At 37.5% G+C, this 21,814-nt stretch overlaps 2 protein-coding genes across 2 annotated transcripts in view; one reads left to right on the top strand and one right to left on the bottom strand.

The window, feature by feature from the left end:
- Positions 1-533: 533 nt before the first annotated feature.
- The window catches only part of LOC127845200 (RNA cytosine-C(5)-methyltransferase NSUN2-like), an 88,377-nt gene continuing 67,096 nt past the window's right edge, over positions 534-21,814 (bottom strand). Inside the window, exons 19-23 of the mRNA XM_052375985.1 lie at positions 5,885-6,023; positions 5,389-5,428; positions 4,461-4,588; positions 3,636-3,824; positions 534-2,653 (exon numbers count right to left, since the gene is read on the bottom strand). Coding sequence (XP_052231945.1) covers positions 2,532-2,653; positions 3,636-3,824; positions 4,461-4,588; positions 5,389-5,428; positions 5,885-6,023 — 618 coding nt within the window. The 3' untranslated portion in view covers positions 534-2,531. The remainder of the gene's footprint in view (positions 2,654-3,635; positions 3,825-4,460; positions 4,589-5,388; positions 5,429-5,884; positions 6,024-21,814) is intronic.
- On the top strand, positions 13,304-18,041 carry LOC127845202 (uncharacterized). The gene is made up of 3 exons (XM_052375988.1): positions 13,304-13,750; positions 15,769-16,772; positions 17,579-18,041. The coding sequence occupies exons 1-3, from the start codon at positions 13,416-13,418 to the stop codon at positions 17,929-17,931; spliced, it is 1,692 nt and encodes a 563-aa protein (XP_052231948.1). The 5' UTR covers positions 13,304-13,415; the 3' UTR covers positions 17,932-18,041.

Genomic DNA, 21,814 nt, shown 5'->3' with positions numbered 1-21,814 from the left:
TCAGTATATTGTCTATCTTTCACCGATAGTGAGAGACAATCACTTTTTAAATAATATCGAGCAAGTAATCGCAGACGGAAATATCTTCATGTCAACTGATTGTCTTTTTTAAAAGTTATATGTGTCACGGTATTCATTTTTGTCATTGATATAACCAAAGATATATCAATAACCATGTTAATCGATACATCTTTGATAGAAAAGACATTTCATTATTTGAATACAATGTATTTGTTTGTTTGCACTCAACGAATGATTCATTTACAAAATAAATATCGTTCAGCGGCTATCAGTTTTACTGATAAAAAATCAGTAAAACTGATAGCTGCTGAACGATATTTATTCAGTTTTAGCATTAAGTATTTCAACTGATGTCTAATTATTATTTATCCACCACACCTGTTATCGTTCACACCTGTTTATCGAATGCATATCTTGATTAATAAAGAAAACAACTCATTGTGGAGTATTTCCCCTAAAAAAGAGCTTAAGGCTTTGTACACAAATTTAAACAGAAGAAAAAAGAAGCAAAGTCAAATATCGTTCATTTATTGAACAAACAAAATAATGAAAAACACACACAACATTTGTCAATATTATAACAGTCGAAAATATAAAAAGGTAAATGTTCAATTCAGATATGTTATGTGATCCACAATGTTCCAATAGAGAAAGACATTAAACATAATACCTAAAAAATATTCTGAAGTTTGCAAGTCCAAACCAACCAATTTTGTAAGTTCATTCCTGAAACGATTGAAAAAAAAAATTAAATGTTGGCACTTGAAGTCAATGAACCCTATGCTTAGTATATAATGCGCAAGTACAAAATGACTGTGTTATTAAATTATGTCATTAGAATGCCACACAAAAGATAAATATAGTATGTGATTCAGGCTGGCATTTATTAAAACCATTCAATACCATACCAGCAATGTCCAAAGTAGGTATCAGGTATATAAAAACATTATTGAACTGTACTATATAACATATTAATGACATGAGCATCGCATTACAGGTGCCACGCTCGGCTATGGGAATAAAAGCTTGTCAGAATTATTTTTTTAGGTCACAGTGACCTTGACCTAGTGACCCAAAAATTGGTGTGGCGTGTAAAACTCATCAAGGCGCATCTACATATGAAGTTTCAAAGTTGTAGGTGGAAGCAATTTGATTTGAGAGCCAATGTTAAAAACCTTAACAAAATGTTAAGGTTTTAGCATGACGCGGACGGCGGATGTCGGACGACACGACGAGCTGGCTATGACAATACCTCAGGTTTTCTCCGAAAACACCGAGCTAAAAATAACCAAACTAGATGCCTGTTTGCAACATGTAATGCTTATTGTCAAGAATACATGTAATTATTCACTAAGCAGCACAACAAAGGTGTTTGAACTTTTAAATCTAAATGTGACCTTGATCTTTGTGCATGGGGCACTGGCCATGCAAGTTACACGCCTTCTCAACATGGAATCACATTGAGGTAAATTATTTCAAAATTACATGAGGAACGATAAAATTGCTGTCCATAAAAACAGTATTTTGCCAACATAGGACATTTGACCTTTACAGGTCACATTGACCTTTGAGTAATACACCCTTACATAAAGTGGACAAACCATCTGCACATTTCTGATAAGTTCATGGTGAACAAGTAAGTTGCTGTCTTGAAACACTGTATAATGCTCAAAGTTGACCTTAAACCACTTGAGTGTGACCTTGACCTTTGCGGCAAATGACAAAGGTCTTCCACGCTATCTCCACATGGTAAATACAACTGGCAAGTTTCTTTTAAAATGCATCAGATATAATAAGGCAACATTTATCTTTACCTTTGACCTCTTATGAGTGACCTTTGTCATTTGAGGAGAGGAGATCTGTGTAACTAGCAACACTCCGGGATATCATGGTGGATAATTGGGGCAAGTTATTTTGAATATTCAAAGTTACAGTCTGGACAACATAGGCTAAATTAAAGCATGCACGAACATACACTTGACCATTTTGCTGGCTCTTTATTTACCATATTCCATTACCAATAAAGAAACAAATCAATTTAATTTTATCTTAAAAAACAAAAACAAACAATATCTCTATAACATAAATGTGCTCAAATTGACAATAAAGTAAAAAACAAATAAGATGCAAACAAGAAGCACCAATTTAAAATAAACTGAATAAAAAGTTACGAATATTTTTTTTTGTTTTGATAGGATTTTTGGCTGTTTTAACAGCATAACAGTAATATTATAGAAGTCAGTTCACCTATGCCCACTACCTGGAACAGGTTCTTCGATCTTGGCAGTTTACCAGTACTAACTGCACACACTGACGGTAACTGACGATTGCCCTTTTTGAATCACAGGAAGGGGGGTAGAAGGGGCAAATGGCAATACGGATAATAGTACGACTGATCCCCCCCACGAGTTATGCTGCCAGGCTGATATTTGTTGACTGCTTCTTGTATAAACAATAAAGCCCTCTACCAGTAGAGCATGCTGAGCCCAGAAAACATAATCCGTATACTGCTATTCTGCACTTTCAGCAACATCATCTTCCATATTTTCTTCATTATCAATGCCTGCCTCATTATTATCATTAGCCTTGTCATTATCTGTATTCAACATTTCAGACTCAACAGCAAGATCTCCTGAAAGTAGAAAAATGATTAGATTGTTTGGGTTTGGAAATGAAAACCATCGTTTAAAGATATATATTACGTACAAAATATAATGATGTATATGTATGTATGTATGCACTAACTGACATTAGTTGAATTTATAAACTGCCTTATTATTGTGCTTCATACAGTTGTATTAGTCTTGACTCTGAATAGTCTGGCAAATACTGCTCTCTTCACCCCAAGAACAAGGTCAATAATAATCTAATTTACTAATAACATTAAATATTTTGTTCTTTGCATAACACCCTATAGCAGAGCACAGTTGTCTTCTTTTGATCAAAAAAGATTTAATAAGTCAGTTTGCATAAGCCTGGGTGTTTTAACAAGGTCATTAAATTGTGGCCATATCTAGTTAAGACAATGAGGCGAATTCAAATTCAATTCATTCGTACTGTATTTATTAGAAGAGTTATGTATATAATAGTTGTAATATATATGACTCAAGTCGTTTTGTTCCTAAACTGGACAAGTCAGTTTTCATATATCCCATGACTGAAGCATACATAGGTTTCCTACCTTAACCCTTTTCCTCTCAGAAACAAAGTGAAAATGGCCATGTGCAAACAGCATAAAACCACAACAGCCTGCGAGTAACTCGCAGTCTGTTCAGGTGTTATGCTGTTTGCTGCTTATCTGCTTATAATGGTTGGAAATAAAGCCTTTAAAACTGGAATCAGATAAAAAAAAGGTCTTTAATAAAATTTAACTATCTAAGGGACTACAAATGCGTAAAAATATATATCTAAGTGGTAAAGGGTAAATATGTCAATTATCTGCTGAATTTCTAAAATTAGCATTTTCTTTGATTTTTTTTCAAAGAATACTATCAGAATAGCAAACAGTTTGGATCCTGATGAGACGCCACGTTCTCATCTGGATCCAAGCTGTTTGCAAAGGCCTTTAAAATTCGGTTCCAGCCCTGAAAGGGTTAAGGAGGTAAACTATCTACCATTAATTTCCTCCTCCACCTCATCCGCCTCCGGGTCGCGAGGGGCCTCTGCCTCCTCATTCCACTTCTCCACTTCAGCCTCATCTCCCGATGCAGGCCCCACTGGTGTCTCCGTTCCGGACACCTGGGAAGAGCCGGGTGTAGCCTCCAGCAGGTTCTTGCATTCCTTCATCATTTTCACTTGAGCTTCTATAAACACATACCGAATGTGATGGTAGTAAGGTGTTTTATCGAGTTGGTTTGGTAGTAAATTCACACAAGAAGCAGCATGGTATGGCAATCAATAACGCTAGTAGCAATTATAGTGTCCTATATTGTATTATTGAAACAAATGAATAATGATTGTATAAAATAAAAAGGTGTACAATAAAATATATTTGTATCATATACAGGTGTGTTGAAGCTAAGCCGGGCTGAATGTATTTCAGAGTGTTGTTTGTTATAAGCCTTTAAAGTGCATGTATGGAAGGCTGATCCAGCATGGAACTTTCGGTCTGCAGTGGATTTATGTTTAAAACAGACTTCATTTTAATGGTCGTTAAATTACAAAAGTGTTTTCCAAGCTTAGCCTAGGAGTACTGGATCTCCATTAAGCCTGCTTGATGGGCAGTTTGATAAAGGATGGAGAATACACAGAGCATATGATGTCCATAAATGATACAAAAAACACAGAGAAGGGCATGTCTATAAATGATAAATAATACACGGATCAGGGAATGTCTATGAATGATAAATAATACACAGAGCAGGGCATGTCTATCAAGGATACAGAATACACAGAGCAGGGCATGTCTATAAAGGATTCAAAATACACAGAGCACCTACTTATATCGCTGAGCTCCACGCCGCACATCCTCAGGTAGTGCTGTCTCTGATCCTTGTCGACAAACGAGCGGACGGACGTCTTCCCTCGCCACCCACAGAACAGTATCTCAACACAAGGCTCTGGATCACTGTGGAGGATGTAAACTGTGAGTTATTGATGTGATATTCAAGACAAGACAAGAAGGCCCTGAGGAAGGAACCATGTTACCCCACCTCAGTTAGAGTATAAAATGGATTGGTTTCAAGTAAAATGTAAATGATTTTTGAAAAGCTTTATGAGAAACAAGAAATGTGTTTGTCAGAAACACAATGCCCCCGACTGCGCAACGCTTTGAAGCCATATATTTGACCTTTGCCTTGAAGGATGATCTTGACCTTTCACCACTCAAAATGTGCAGCTTCATGAGATACACATGCATGCCAAATATCAAGGTGCTATCTTCAATATTGCAAAAGTTATGACCAAGGTTAAAGTTTTATGACAGAATGACAGAGTGACAAAGTGACAGAATGACAAGAGTGACAGAATGACAGACGGACAGGCCAAAAACAATATAACCCCGATCATTCTATCCGGGGGCATAAAAAAGGGCCACAAGAAGCAGTGTTCGAACAATCATAGTTGTTAGAAGGAATTTGTTCTAATGCAAATTAAGGAATCCTTTCATAACATGTATTATTTATTCTGTTTCTTTAAAAGTGTACAACATATTCAGCAATATAGATAGATAAACATTGAATTTCATTAAAAAATGAGCCATGGCAGGCACAAATAGTTATAATGCCATAATAGGCCACTTTACCTTTAAACCTGCACATCCAGATTAATGTTATTGAATATGGCATAAAATCCATTTTTGCATGAAAGCAGATCAAACAGTAATCAATTAACAACACAACCAGGTTGATACTACAACAGCAAGCCTACCTTTCACTTGGCACGAAATGGAAAATGACACTGCCTGGGGCTGAAAAATAAGGTGTACTTTATGTTAACATAGTAACTGTAGATATATATTTATAAGCAGCAATTGAAAAATGACTGAAACACATCTTTATCATTGAATAATCAGTGTTTTGTAAAAAAAAAATCAACTATAGACATGCGATTACAGTTTCTTTGTTGTGACTAACGACATGCCAGTACTGTAACAATGTTGTAACTAACGACATGCCAGTACTGTAATGATGTTGTAACTAATGACATGCCAGTACTGTAACGATGTTGTAACTAACGACATGTCAGTACTGTAACAATGTTGTAACTAACGACATGCCAGTACTGTAACTTTGATGTAACTTAAGACATGCCAGTACTGTAACTATGTTGAAACTAACAACATGCCAGTACCGTAACTATGATGTAACTAATGACATGCCGGTACCATAACTATGATGTAACTAAGGAAATGCCGTTACCGTACCGATGGTGTGCACACTGTCCTGTGTAGAGGGGCTCAGCTTGTAGATGAAGGGGTTCTCACAGCTCAAGATGGTAACCACGTCCTGCCTCGTCATTGAGATACGACGGCCACTCACATACTTCTCAATCACGTGCAGGCCCTGATACATATTACAAACAAGAATTACATGGTCGGACACTTATGCCTCCCCCCCCCCAAACAGGGCTTTGAAGTAATGACCCCACTTTCAATAGGGGTCATCAACTGCAAATGGCAAATGCACATGTAAAGTATTAAGCAAATCGATCAGTTCAGTGACTAGTTGGTCAGAAAGGATTTTCACACTTATTGTGACAGTGACCTTGACCTTTGACCTTGCGACCCTAATTTCAATAGGGGTCATCTACTGTCCAAGGCCAATGCACATGGGAAGTATTAAGTAAATCTGTCAATTTGTTGACAAATTATTGATCGAAAATTGATCGATTCCGTTCTCTAAAGAGAATTTCTTTAAAATGATGCAATTTTTCCCCAAATGTCCAGCTTACTTTGGAAAAAAAAATCCCCTTCTTCAGTTGTGTGAATAATTTTGTCCCCAAAATGGAAGGCCAGACCCTTTCCCCAAATGAAGTAAACAAGAGGGCCAAGATGGCCCTAGTTCGCTCACCTGAGAGGAGTCGGTTCATTCAATCTTTACCAAATGTCAAACTTTACCTAGATATTGCCCAGACAAACATTCGGGTCAAGTTTCATTATTATTATTGAAACAAAACTCTGGCGCATGGAGTGTTTTTGTTTTTGTAAGATTTAACCTGGTTACCTTTATTTTGAGTTGACCCCCTAACCAAACATCAAACTTTGCTTACAAAAATAAATATTGTGACCAAGATTCATAAAATCTGAAACAAAATTGTGACCTCTAGAGTGTTTACAAGGACGTTGTAAAATATAAAGAAAATTTGGACAATCTAAGGGCAATAATTATGGCATTAATTATGTGATTTTGCTCATTATCAAAATTGACTGAGATCTTTCAGCAACTTTGATAAAGAATGCTTGAGAAATGTGAATGTTAGAGTGTTTTCAGACCAAATGTGGACGGACGGACGGCGGACAAAGAAAAATCCTAAAACCTCACCTGAGCAATCAGGTGAGCTTAAAAGTGTGTTTCACCGATCTGAGCCATTTTCCAACTTGTCCGAGAAATCAACAAGAGCACCCCATACCGGGTGCCACGCTCGACTGCGAAAGCTTGTCAGATTTTTTTTTCAGAGGTCACAGTGTCCTTGACCTTTGACCTAGTGACCCAACAAGAGATGTGTTTGTCAGAAACACAATGCCCCCTACTGCGCCACTTTGAAATAAAATTTCTATTTATTATTTGTTCGTCAGGGGAAGGGGGTCTCACAGTCAATTTTGACCAATATAAAGACTTTGTAAGTAACAAGACGTTGTGTTCAGGTTCGTTCCTTTAATTCAACTAACAATAACATAATAATAGGAAATGATGTTACTTACAAACAACGTAACATAAATTGGCACGGCGTTACGGCGCCAAACCGCGACATTCTGGGGGCCTCAAAATGATTAAACAACATATATCAATGAGTCTGATCAAAATGTTGATCCAACAAAAATACATGAAGAACAAATTATTAGTCAAAATAATTATCTCAATTACTGTCAAAGTATCGATTTATCACCTACACCCCAGAATAGATTGCACTGACTTTGAAAGTTCACTTTGTATCACATATGTATCAATCACATGTTAAGCACATTGTTTATAAACTGTTTATAGCGCTGTTTCTCACATGTTTAATCACAATGTTCAACACTTGTTTCTCTCGGTTTCGCTTCCACATAGCATTTCTAACGGATTGAGTTTTACGATTGGCCTGGTTGTGTGTCCATTGCACGCACATGAAAAGCAACTTGGCGGCCGCCTCGTACGTCTGCTCCCCCGGTGCTCTCTGTGCATGCGGGTACATGTTCATGTTGACATCCACGCACGTGGTGTACCGGAAGTCGAAGCAGACGGACGCGGCTCCGACACTCGGGTGGTGGTACGGCTTAAGCTGCGCAGGCGGAGACCCGCGGGAATCTTGGTGAGAAGCGGTCACAGTAGAGATGACCGTCGGACTATCTCCACGTGACTTCTCGGACAACACGTTCGGCTCATGATCTTCGCTCTCGGAGCCGGACGAGTGCTTGGAGTCGGACGACGAGCTGTTATCGGACATGCTCGTGTCACGTGGGTGGGAGCTTGCCCCTTGAAAACTCTGCAGCGACGGCGACCACGAAACTGAGATCTTCTCAGTTTTCAATCCCCCGTCTGTCCACTCGCTCTTCATCTCTGCAGAGGAGACGCTTGTCTGGTGGTTTGATGCATTTCTTGCCGGATCGCCGGAGCCGCTCGTGGTTGCCGTCGGCGCTGCTAGGATATGTCAGTTCCATGCCCACTGCACACTGGGTTGCTAATTGTAGCAGGGTGTAGTGTCCCGGGCCAAGAGGTGTCATGATCCTCCTTTTCGTGGATGACGACAAAGGCATTACTGTCGTTTCAACACCAGGCTGCGTACTGTGAGTTATTGTTGAAATGCCTTGTGTAGATGCGGGATGCATATTGAGATGCGTGGGTATCACGATGTGCTTGGTTGGAGGTGCAAGCAGCTCTGTGGTTTGCGTGTTTGGAGTTGAATTGTTTGAAAATTTACCCATCATTGTCTGCTTGATAGAAGGTGTACCCATCGTTGTCGTCTGCTTGGTAGCAGGTGTACCCCAATGTTGTTGTCTGCGTGATAGCAGGTGTACCCAGCCTTGTCTTCTGCGTGGTAGCAGGTGTACGCAGAGTTGTAGTCTGTGTTGCAGCAGATGTACCCGGCGTTGTCGTCTTACACGTGACCACCAAGCTATGAATTTGATCACAGCTGGCCCCGTCACACTCTTCACACTCTGTCAGATGAATGGTATCGACTGGATTATATAACGCATGTGTATTTCTGTTCTCCAGTGTAGTTGGTGTAACGTCGGGATGAAATGTCGTCTGTTGAATGTACAACCTCGTATCCGCTTGATCACACTGTGCATCTAAGGGATGAAATGGCTTCTGTTGACCTCCTAAACCTGTATCCCCTCGACCACGCTGCGTATCCATGGGATGAAATGTCGGCTGCTGACTCCCTATGCTCGTATCCCGTTGATCACGCTATGCATCTAAGGGATGAAATGTCATCTGTTGGACCTCCTAAACCCGTATCCCCTCGACCACTCTGCGTATCCATGGAATGAAATGTCGGCTCCTGACTCCCGATGATCATATCTCGTTGATCACGCTCGGTGATTAGTGTGCCTAATTTCATGAGTAAATCCATCATGTAAATTTCTGTTTCCACAGTTTCATCTTCGATTTCTTCAGTTTCCTTGTTTGATAAGATTTTTTCGTTAAGCGTCTCTAGCATTTCCATTTTTGTCTCGAACATTTTCAGAAGTAAGTTGATTTCTATCAGCGTTTCATTCTCATTCTTTTCTTCGATTTTCTCTAGCAAAATAGCAATTGTGCGTTTATTACCTCTTCTATTTGATCGTAACTTCTGTAAATTCATCGTACTTCTAGTGTAATAGTCACGACACCAAAATATAAAGACGTTGTGTTCAGGTTCGTTCCTTTAATTCAACTGACAATAACAAACTAAAAGGATATGATGTTAAAACAACGTTACATAAAGTGGCGCCGCGTTACGGTGGCATTAAGTTAACGCGCCAAAACCGCAACAACCATGTCAGACATCACTGACAACATGCAAGGCCTGTAGTTTAAAAGAGATAAGTCCACAGGTACACATGTATGTAATGAACATCAAAGAAATTATAATTATTATCATTTAAAAAAAACTTTAACAAATCACTCATTTGAGTTATAAATAATCAAAATAATAAATCTGTACAGTAACTGTAAAAAGAACTTCGATTCTTAGTAAGGAAATATATAACATGAGATTTATAATTATATAAATAACTTCCCTTGAAAATAATTGTCTCTAACAAATCTCTATTTTTAGTAGCAAATAATTAAAAGCCATTACCGTGACTGTGATTGACCACTCGAAATGTGCAGCTCCATGAGATACACATGCATGCGAAATATATAAAGTGGCTATGCTCAATATTAAATAATTATCTCCCTTTTTAAAGCTTATTACTTCCCTTAAATTTGTATTTTTTACCATAGACTGTAAAGGATGACCTTGACCTTTTACCACAATGTGTTTGTCAGAAACAAAATGCTGCCTACTGCGCCGCTTTGATTTATTTAACAAAAATATATACCTGGGCAGGTCAGATAACTATGTCCATTTAAAGCTTATAACTTCCCTTGACTTTGTTTTTTCGACCAAAAACCTTAAAGGATGATGTTCACCTTGAAATTTTACCACTCAAAATGTGCAGCTCCATGAGATACACATGCATGCCAAATATCAAGGTGCTATCTTCAATATTTAAAAAGTTATGGCCAATGTTAAGGTTATAGCACTACGCCTACACCTGACGTCGGACGACGAGCTTGCTATGACAATAGCTCGGATTTTCTCCGAAAACAGCCTCGCTAATAAATCAATGTATTGACTAAGTTTCACGATGATTAGGCAAAACATGTGACTTCTATAGTGTTCAATCACAAGATTTCTCTCTAGTCACATAAGGAAAACTTGACCGATTGGGACCATTTGCGAACTCATCTGAGATATATATAAAACCAATCTTTTCACCAAGTTTCATGATGATTGGGCATATAATGTGACTTCTAGAGTGTTCACAAGCTTTTTTTTACTATATAAATTTAAGAAAACTGCCCCCCCAGGCAGCCATGTTATTCAACTGACCGGAACCATTTTTCGAACTCAACGCTCGTATCAAACGTAGGAAACAGATGTTCTGACCAAATTTCATGAAAATTGGGCCAAAAATGTGACTTCAAGAGTGTTCACATGTTTTCACTATATACATATAGAGAAAAATGCCCCGCCCACTGGCGGCAATGTTTTTTCACCGATCTGGACCATTTTTAATCTCGTCCAAGATTTCAATAAAACCAATGTTTTGACCAACTTTCATGATGATTGGGCTAAAAATGTGACTTCTAGAGTGTTTACAATGTTTCTCTATAGCCAAATAAGGAAAACTGCCCCGCCCACTGGCGGCCATGTTATTCGACGGACTGGAACCACTTTTGAACTCAACCACCATATCATTAAGGCTAACATTTTGACCAAATTTCATGAAAATTGGGCAAAAAATGTTACTTCTAGAGTGTTCAAATGTTTTCACTAAATACATATAGAGAAAAATGCCCCGCCCACTGGCGGCCATGTTTTTTGCCGATCTGGACCATTTTCGGACTCATCCAAGATATCAATAAAACCAATGTTTTAACGAACTTGCATGATGATTGGCCAAAAATTGTGACTTCTAAGTGTTTACAAGGTTTCTCTATAGCCAAATAAGGAAAACTGCCCCGCCCACTATCGGCCATGTTTTTCAATGGACAGGAATCACTTTTGAACTCAACCAACATATCATTAAGGCAAACATTTTGACAAAGTTACATGAAGATTGAGTATGAAATGTGACTTCTACAGTGTTAACAAGGTTTTTCTTTTTTTTTGACCTAGTGACCTAGTTTTTGACACAGCATGACCCACTTTCGAACTCGATCGAGATATCATTGGGACAAATCTTCTGACCAAGTTTCATAAAGAACGGACAATAAATGTGGCCTCTAGAGTGTTTACGAACAAATGTGAACGGACGGACGACTGATAAAGACCAGTCACAAAAGCTCACCTGAGCAATCAGGTGAGCATAAAACATCTAACCTCGAATAACAATTAAGTTAATAACACATAAATGATTCACACAACTACACTGTATTATTATGAAAACATTAATGGTCAAAGAGGAGAAACTACTGTTAAACTTAAATGCAATATTTAGAAGAGTTGTCTCCCTTGTTACATGACCTTTATTCATGAATGTTTACAAGCCTTTTTTTACTACATAAATATAAGGAAAACTGCCCCACCCCCCTGGCAACCATGTTTTTCAATGGACCGTAACCATTTTCGAACTTAACTCACATATCTAGGAAACAAAAGTTCTGACTAAATTTCATGAAGATTGGACCAAAAATTTGACTTCAAGTGTGTTCACATGTTTTCACTATATACATATAGAGAAAACTGCCCCGCCACCTTGTGGCCATGTTTTTTCACCAATCTGGACCATTTTCGAACTTGTCAGAGATATCAATAAAAACAATGTTTTGACACAGTTACATGAAAATTGGGCTTGAAATGTGACTTCTACAGTGTTTACAAGGTTTTTATTTTTGTTTGACCTAGTGACCTAGTTTTTGACACAGCATGACCCAGTTTCGCACTCGATCGAGATATCATTGGGACAAATCTTCTGACCAAGTTTCATGAAGATCGTACAATAAATGTGGCCACTAGAGTGTTTACGAACAAATGTGGACGGACGGACGACGGACAAAGACCGGTCACAAAAGCTCACCTGAGCAATCAGGTGAGCTAATAAGCCTTGGATAATAATACTTTAGAAGCCACATTTTTCGCATGATCATCATTAAACTTGCTTAGAACAGTTGGAGTGATGATATCTTGATCAAGTTAAAAATGGTTCCTGTTGAAATACATGGCTGTTGTGAAATATTGTAAACAAGAAGTCACATTTTTTACCCAATCATCATTAAACTTGCTTAGAACATATGCTCTTATGACTTCATGGCTAATTTCCTTAATTTTAAAATGGCTAAGGAAACAGCACAAAAGCTGCTCAGCTTACGATCTCGGGTGATTGACCAAGGGACTTTTGATCAACAGATTAAAGTCATTGCCATTTGCTATATTTAAACTTTGTCCTGGACCAATCTTAAATTTTAAGTGGTATTAATTATATTGAATAGTTAACCAAACAAGCCATTCCCCCTGACAAAGCAGCACAATTAGGGAGAATATTTCAAGCATGACAAGGATAGTTGTATCAATTTAAAGATCTTATTTAATTAATAAGTTGATATGTTAATGCTTTATTTTTCACGACAAGTTCATTATTTAAAGTTGGATTGGAATCCTAACTTGGCCTTCTACAGTTTAAAATACTCCTTGTATACCCATGCTATCTAGTTAACTTAAACCGACTATTATCTTTGCTTTATTGATTAAAAAAATGTCCAAATAAACTAACCGCAAACTCAGGTGTATTCGAATGGTTTTATCTTGCAATACATTTCATATGACATATAAGATAGTTACTTTGCCTACTTATAACCTTTAAATAAAATTGAGTTTTATCTTTGATAGTGGTACGGTTAGGCGCTGCTTTTTATTGGACTATTGACCGGAGCTAGATGGACGTTATTTCTTCATCTTTTTAATATAGCCTACCGGCAGTAAGAGCTAGTAAACAATATTAATTAAATTAAACTTTAAGAGATTTAAAGCTGCTTTGTTTACAAAACTCATTCAGTAAAATGGCAACCTTTTCACAATCCACCATTGACAAGGGATCTGACATTCTCCAAGATTTCTTATGTTCGACATGTGAAGACAAGAAACTGGATAAAATGGCTGATTTCTACTGTGAAACTTGTGTTAAATTTTACTGCGGAAAATGTATTGGCATGCACAGCCAGTTGTTTATAAAACATGCCCCCTATGGAAGGGGAGATTTGAAGAAATGGCCAGTGGCAAAGCAGGTGGAAGATTTTCTATTGAAATGCGATGTCCATAAAGATAAAAACCTTGAATTGTTTTGTGATAATCACATTGAGCTGTGCTGCACAAACTGTGCAATTCTTAATCACAGGTAAATTTTAACTATACTTCAATTATGAACAGGTTAAGAAACAAATGTAGGGTTTTCAAACTTCTTTTCTAGGAAGTCAAATTATTACGGAAAATATAAAATAAATTTCATAATATCAACAAAATAGTTTTTATTTCAATAAACAATTAATTTGTTCATGTACACTAATTCAAACAAGAGCTGTCTCCATCGGAAGACATATGCCCCCAAAAAAACGCTTGTTCGAAAGCTAAACGCAGATTTCGAAACCTAAACGCGGACCCTAAGTTCAAGGTTAAAGGGGTCAAAAGTTGTGTGCGTATGGGAAGGCCTTGTTCATATACACATGCATACATGTACCAAATATGCAGGTTACATCTGAAGCAACAAAGAAGTTTTGAGCATTTTTCGAGCGGAAACACAATTCTTTTGATGATTCAAGGGCCGTAACTCAGAAGTGCCTGTGTAAATTTGGCTGATTATCAAACTTAACCTAGATTTTATTATCTTACACATTTTTATGAAGTTTGGTGAAGAGCTGATGACAATTGCTTGAGTTATTGAGCGGAAACAAGAAACAAACTCAATTTTTCCATGATTCAAGGGCCATAACTCAGGAGTGTCTTGGTCAATTTTGCTGATTATCAAACTTGACCTAAATCTCATGACCTTACACATTTTCATGAAGTGTGGCAAAGATCCTATGACATTTGCTCGAGTTATTGAGCGGAAATGAGAAAAAATGCAATTTTTCGATGATTCAAGGGCCGTAACTCAGAAGTGCCTGTGTTAATTTGGCTGATTATCAAACTTAACCTAGATTTTATTATCTTACACATTTTTATGAAGTTCGGTATAGATCCGATGACAATTCCTTGAGTTATTGAGCGGAAACAAGAAACAAACTCAATTTTTCCATGATTCAAGGGCCCTAACTCAGGAGTGTCTTGGTCAATTTTGCTGATTATTGAACTTGACCTAAATCTCATGACCTTACACATTTTCATGAAGTGTGGCGAAGATCCTATGACATTTACTCGAGTTATTGAGCGGAAATGAGAAAAAACGCATTTCTTCGATGATTTTAGGGCCGTAACTCAGAAGTGTCTGGGTCAATTTGGCCGATTATTGAACTTGACCTAGATATTATTGCCTTACAAATTTTCATGCAGTTTGGTGAAGATCCTATGAAATTTGCTAAAATTATTGAGCGGAAACGAGAAAAAACACACGATATTACGATGAATCAAGGGCTGTAACTCAGCAGTGTCTGGGTCGATTTGGCTGATTATCGCACTTGACCTAGTAGTTATTGCCTTACACATTTCCATGAAGTTTGATGAAGATCTGATGATAATTGCTAGAATTATTGAGCGGAAACGCGAACAACCCCAATTTTACGATGATTCAAGGGCTGTAACTCAAGAGTGTCTGGGTGAATTCGGCCGATTATCAAACTTGACCTAGATATTATTGACTTACACATTTTCATGAAGTTTAGTGAAGATCCTATGAAATTTGATAGAGTTATTGAGCGGAAACGAGAAAAACAACAATTTTACGATGATTCAAGGGCAGTAACTCAAGAGTGTCTGGGTCAATTTGGACAATAATCGAACTTGACCTAGATGTTAATGCTTTACACATTTTTATTGCTTGACTTATTGAGCGGAAACTAATCCGGACGGAAAGACTAACTGACTAACTAACTGACTAACGGACGGTGCGATTTTAATATGCCCCCCAAACCTATATTCTCTATCTGGGGGCATAAAAATATAAAAAGACAGCAGTTTTAAGCTATCTTTGTAATTGGGTCACTGATTTCACATCCAATAAAATATCTGAAATTAATATGTAGGTTTTAGATTAAAATAAATGAATACTTATGTAAATAGCATGTTGACCTAAAGCTGAATTCTAGTATATGAACTATTTCATTCTGATTTTACCGAAGTATTTTAGATTCCCATTACACAATCTTTAAAATTATTTAGTATTGTATACAGGTGAAAGTTTTTATTTCAATTTTCTTTCAGACACTGCCAAAAGATAACTCTTATATCCGACATCGTAAAAAGCCAGTCGACAGACCTTCAACAACTTTCAGTTTCTATCCAAACTATTCTAAAAGAGTTGAAGAAACTTCAAGACAACCAAGAGGCTAGCATTCAGTATGTGCAAAGTTCATATGATGAACAGTTACACAAGATACAAAACACTCGCAGAGAAATAAATGCAGCCCTAGACACTATTGAACAGAAGACACGAAAGGAAATGTTAGATACTCTAACCAAACTGCAGGCCTCTACCAAAAGTGAAGCTGATAAATGCATCAGGCTTAGGGATGAATTGAAACAACTTCGAGACGCCACACAGGACATAAGTGATAAAAGCAAGCAGGAGTTATCCTTTATTGCCACCAGAAAATGCGAGGAAATAATAAAACAATCTAAAACTTTTTTGAAGAGCACTCTTCAGGATAAATTTTATATATCATTCCAGCCTAACAGTGAAATTGTACAGTACTTGACAACACTGTTAGGTCTTGGGAAGATTGAACGAATGATGGTACAAGATAATACAAACAAGGTTATCACTGTGCAGGGCAAGTCTGAACACAATGTGAAAATATCAAGTGATTCAGAGGAATGCCAAATCATAGCCATACTTGTTCTCCCAGCCAAACAGATCCTGGTTGCAGACAACATGAATAAGAGTGTCAAGCTTCTTGACCAGCAGTACCAGGTGGTGAGTCACTATATTGTGACTGGCTATCCAGAGGCCCTGTGTGAGATCACACCCAGTGAAGTGGCTGTTGCTGTGTATGAAACTGATAAGAACATAAATGAGGTCCAGTTCATCACAGTCAACAACAGACAGCTGGTAATAGGAAGAAAGCTTCAGTTACAACATGTATGTGTTGGTATTGCCTTCCACCAGGGAGACATGTATATTACTGCTAATACTGCACTGTACAAGTATACACTGAATGGGAAACTTGTCAGCAAGATGTATGAGGATACATCAGACAGTTATACAGGTAAGAATCATTATATGTGATTTGTTTAATAAATACATTTAAAATGTTCCGTCAGTCAATTATTTCAACCGAAGTTAAGAAAATAATTAATGTTTCGTATCGTTGATTAAGACATTGCCAGAATGCCATGTCTAAAAATATTGTGAAATAATTAAATTTTGTTTACATAAAATTTAATGGATTGGTAAAATCGAGCATATTTAGTAGATCTTTTAATTGTTTGTTGCTTTTTATAATATCTGATTTAAGAATTTGACCTAAAATGTTGTTAAACATTTGATTGTGTGGTTCAATAACTGTTTGTAACTTGTTTTTTTTGTGTTTTGTTTTTAAATATTTAGTAAATGAGCATGACTTACTAAGTTCAGCAACTGACTTTCATAACTGATGAAGGATATGGATCCAATTGTAACCATATAGTTATTCTTTTGAATGATGATCATGTAAAATATTCCATTTTGTGTCAATACCATTATTACCAAGTTTGTATGTATGGGTAATGTTAATGAGTCATACCACCTGACATATTCCTGTTCATATTAAAGCGTAATTATTTCTTTCTACGTTGTTTGTGAAGACTTTAATTATTCTAACACCAGTCACTCACAAACATTTAGAGAACACAATACACTGGAACAGAACTTCCTGTCACACATATTTATTTATTATTAGTGGATTTTATACATATCTTAATAATTTGTTGTCTCTGGTATTTTTAACAACACATTATTTATACAGTTTCAATAAGATTTATTATTAACTACTATACATGTTATTCAATATGTTGATGGTACTCTGTTTTACAGTTAGCAATTGTGCTGTGGGTCCCACAGGGGACAAGTTGTACATCAGTAATCTCTCCCAGCACAAGCTCCTCACTCTGGCCAGGGATGGTTCAGTCCTGGCCACGTTCACTGACCATGAACTAGAACACCCACATGGTCTTCATGTGACACCTGCAGGCCAAGTGCTGGTCAGTGGAGGGCGGTCTAACACTATCCTACAAGTAGATAGTGAGGGCAAGAGAAAGCTGGCTACTCTTGGTACAAAGGAGGATGGAGTGGTGGAACCAATATCAGTCTGCTACAACAGACACACTGCCTCCATCATTGTGGGATTAGACGACAAGAGTAGTATCCTCGTGTTCAAAGTGGAATAGTGTAATTTAACATGTATCTTGATTGATGATTCAGGGGATTTAAATTGCCATGTGATTGTGTTGTTGTGTGTAAGAACATTTTGTTATGATAATAACGACTTTTTAGTGTTTTTGCAGGTGCATTTATTTTGTAAACAAATAATGTCATAAGTTCAAAGAATTTTCTGTGAACATTAGAATTGATATAGGGTGTATTACTGGTATAGTGTTACATCTAATATAACAGTTGTTTTTGTTTTTCTCATTGACTTTACAAGTCAACATAAACTGCTGGTGAAAATACAGGAACAGTTTTAGATCAGAATATAATGTCTGTCATTTTTACATAACATCAACATGACACTATTTTTATCATACCGCTGCATTGATATCTGACTGATATAACACTGCATGATATATTTTTTATATCAGTTCAACAGGAATTTTCTTAAATCAGTCGATGATAGGAGATAGGTCATATTACTCGGAATCAACTACAAAGTAATATTTTTAGTAAAATTGATTCAGATTCAACAAAACAAACAATTTGATACCAAGATGTGTTATATTTTTAACACAAAAATGCTACACAAACAGCAAAAACATATTTCACAAATATTAAGCCCAAGAGCTCATGACATCATTATTAACATGTCAAACAACAAAAATCATATTCTTTCCCGCTTAAAATGCAGCTTTTTAGCGATTTTTTCATTATTTCTCTATACTCGGGACGTAGAGGTATGATAAACAGAAAAACAGGTTACTGCCTGATGTTTTTGTAATATATCAGGATCGGCTGAAATAAAACTAGAGCTTTGTCACAGACGTGACGAATACCCCCACATGCCGCATTGACACATAATATTTTGCATATCGTCTTCACAAAAAAACAGCGGACAACATGCTCAATTTTTAAAACGCACTAAGTGACCCCTTGACCTAGTTTTTGACCCAGAAAGGCCCATTTTCTAACTTGGCCTTAAGATCATCTCCATAAAACTTCTGACCAGGTTTGGTAAAGATCGGATGTAAACTACTTGAATTAGAGAGCGGACACCATGCTGAATGTTAAAAAACGCACTAAGTGACCCCGTGACCTAGTTTTTGACCCGGCATGACCCATATTCAAACTTGACTTAGACATCATCTAGATACAATTTCTGACCAAGTTTGGTGAAGATTGGATGAAAACTACTTGAATTAGACAGCGGACAACATTGTGATGTTTAAAACGCACTAAGTGACCCCGTGACCTTGTTTTTGACCCGGCATGACCCATATTCAAACTTGCCCTAGACATTATCAAGATACAACTTCTGACCAATTTTGGTGAAGATTGGATAAAACTACTTGAATTAGAGAGCAGACAACATGGTGAGGTTTAAAACACACTAAGTGACCCCGTGACCTAGTTTTTGACCCGGCATGGCCCATGTTCGAACTTGACCTACACATTATCTAGTTACAACTTCTGACCAAGTGTGGTGAAGATCGGATTTAAACTACTTGAAATAAGAGAGCGGACACCATGCTCAATGTGTAAAACATACTAAGTGACCCTGTGACCTAGTTTTTGATCTGGCATGGCCCATGTTCGAACTTGGCCTTCAGATCATCTAGATAAAACTTCTGACCAAGTTTGGTGTAGATCGGATGAAAACTACTTGAATAAGAGAGAGGACACCATGCTGAATGTTAAAAAACGCACTAAGTGACCCCGTGACCTAGTTTTTGACCCGGCAAGGCCCATGTTCGAACTTGGCCTAGACATCATCTAGATAAAACTTCTGACCAAGTTTGGTGAAGATCGGTTGAAAACTACTTGAATTAGAGAGCGGACAACATGCTGAATGTTTAAAACGCACTAAGTGACCCCGTGACCTAGTTTTTGACCCGGCAAGGCCAATGTTCGAACTTGGCCTTAAGATCATCTAGATTCAACTTCTGACCAAGTTTGGTGAAGATCGGATGATAACTACTTGAATTAGAGAGCGGACAACATGCTGAATGTTTAAAACGCACTTAGTGACCCCGTGACCTAGTTTTTGACCCGGCAAGGCCCATGTTCGAACTTGGCCCAGACATCATGTAGATACAACTTCTGACCAAGTTTGGTGAAGATCGGATGAAAACTACTTGAATTAGAGAGCGGACACTTAATACGGACCGAGAGACAGACCGACCGACAAGTTCATTCCAATATACCCCCCTAAACTTAGTTTGTGGGGGTATAATAAGCCTCGCCGTTATATTATTCTAAGCCTTGCCTCATATATTACAAAAAGATCAGACAGTTACCTGTTATTCTCTCTCTCTATATATATGTACATATATAGGCTAGAATTTCTTTAACATACATAAACATGTATTGAAGATGAATTAAATATTTTGTATCGTTGATTTTGAAGCATGATGAATACAGTGGAAACCTGATGGCTAGAACTACCGTTTGGCTAGAACTCTTCTCGAAGAACCGATTTTTTATTGCTATATATTCATTTATTATATGGTATTTATTTGATTGTATGTGTAACTACATAAGTATATTTGAAACCGATTGCAGTGTTCTGCAGTGGATGCGCCCTTGCATCATTGGCACAAAAAGAGATTTGTCCCCACCTTTTTTTCATATATGGGTCCGCGAGCGCACAAGAATTAGGCATAAAAACTAATCGACTCAATTTGTAAGTTGGTAAAGAAATCAAGTGAATGCGTAACTAGAACAATTTTTTTCATTGGACATGATGTCATTTCGCAGCCAATGGTTAATTTTAGTGAACTGAAAGTCAATAGTAGTCATCTGCCAGTCATGACCAATGTCCCTATGAACTTTCCTGATACCAGGCCTAAGTGTTCTTGAGGTATAATCTGGAAAATATTTTACTGTTTTGAGTCACTGTGACCTTGACCTTTGACCTAGTGACCTGAAAATCAATAGGGGTCATCTGGCGGTCATGACCAAAATGTTCCCATGAACTTTCCTGATCCCAGGCTTAAGCGTTCTTGACTTATCATCCGGAAACCATTTTACTGTTTCAATTCACTGAGACCTTGACCTTTGACCTCGTGACCTGAAAATCAATAGGGGTCATCTGCCAGTCATGGTCATGATCAATGTACCTATGAACATTCCTGATCCCAGGCCTAAGTGTTCTTGAGTTATCATCTGGAAACCATTTGGTGGACGGACCGACCAACTGATTGACCGACATGTGCAAAACAATATACCCCTCTTCTTCGAAGGGTTGCATAATAAATATTATATAAGCTACATGTACATCTGGAACTAATACTGACGGTGACAAATATAAGTGTAACAAGCAAATTCGTTGAATTGATATCCCCAGCCATTATACTTCTGGACACAAAAGTATTCTGGACGGATAAACAAGGCCAATGTGCATCATCCTCTTATCCATATGTATACTCATACCAAGTTTCAATGAAATCCGTCAAAGCACTTCCAATATATGTCTTCGGACACACAAACAAAGCATGTTTTCAAGATACAAACTCCGTTATTATCCGATGGTGTACAATGCCATTTGGGGTGCATCATCCTCTTATCCATATATATACTCATACCAAGTTTCAATAAAATCTGTCAAAGCACTTTCAAGATATGGCTCTGGACACACAAAAAAAGCATTTTTTCAAGATACAAAGGGCCATAACTCCGTTACTATCCGATGGTGTTCAATGTCATTTGGCGTGCATCATCCTTTTATCCATATATATACTCATACCAAGTGTCAATGAAATCCGGCAAAGCACTTCCAAGATATGGCTACGGACACAAAAGTGCCGGACAGACGGACGGAAGGAGGGACGGACAACGCCAAAACAATATCCCTCCGCCTATGGCGGGGGATAATAACATTATAAGTTCTTATGGTTGTCT

The sequence above is a fragment of the Dreissena polymorpha genome, chromosome 9 (genome assembly GCF_020536995.1).
Source record: "Dreissena polymorpha isolate Duluth1 chromosome 9, UMN_Dpol_1.0, whole genome shotgun sequence".
Classification (NCBI taxonomy): Eukaryota; Metazoa; Mollusca; class Bivalvia; order Myida; family Dreissenidae; genus Dreissena; species Dreissena polymorpha.
Note: the sequence above shows the minus strand (reverse complement) of the source record. Positions and strands in the feature narration are given on the sequence as shown.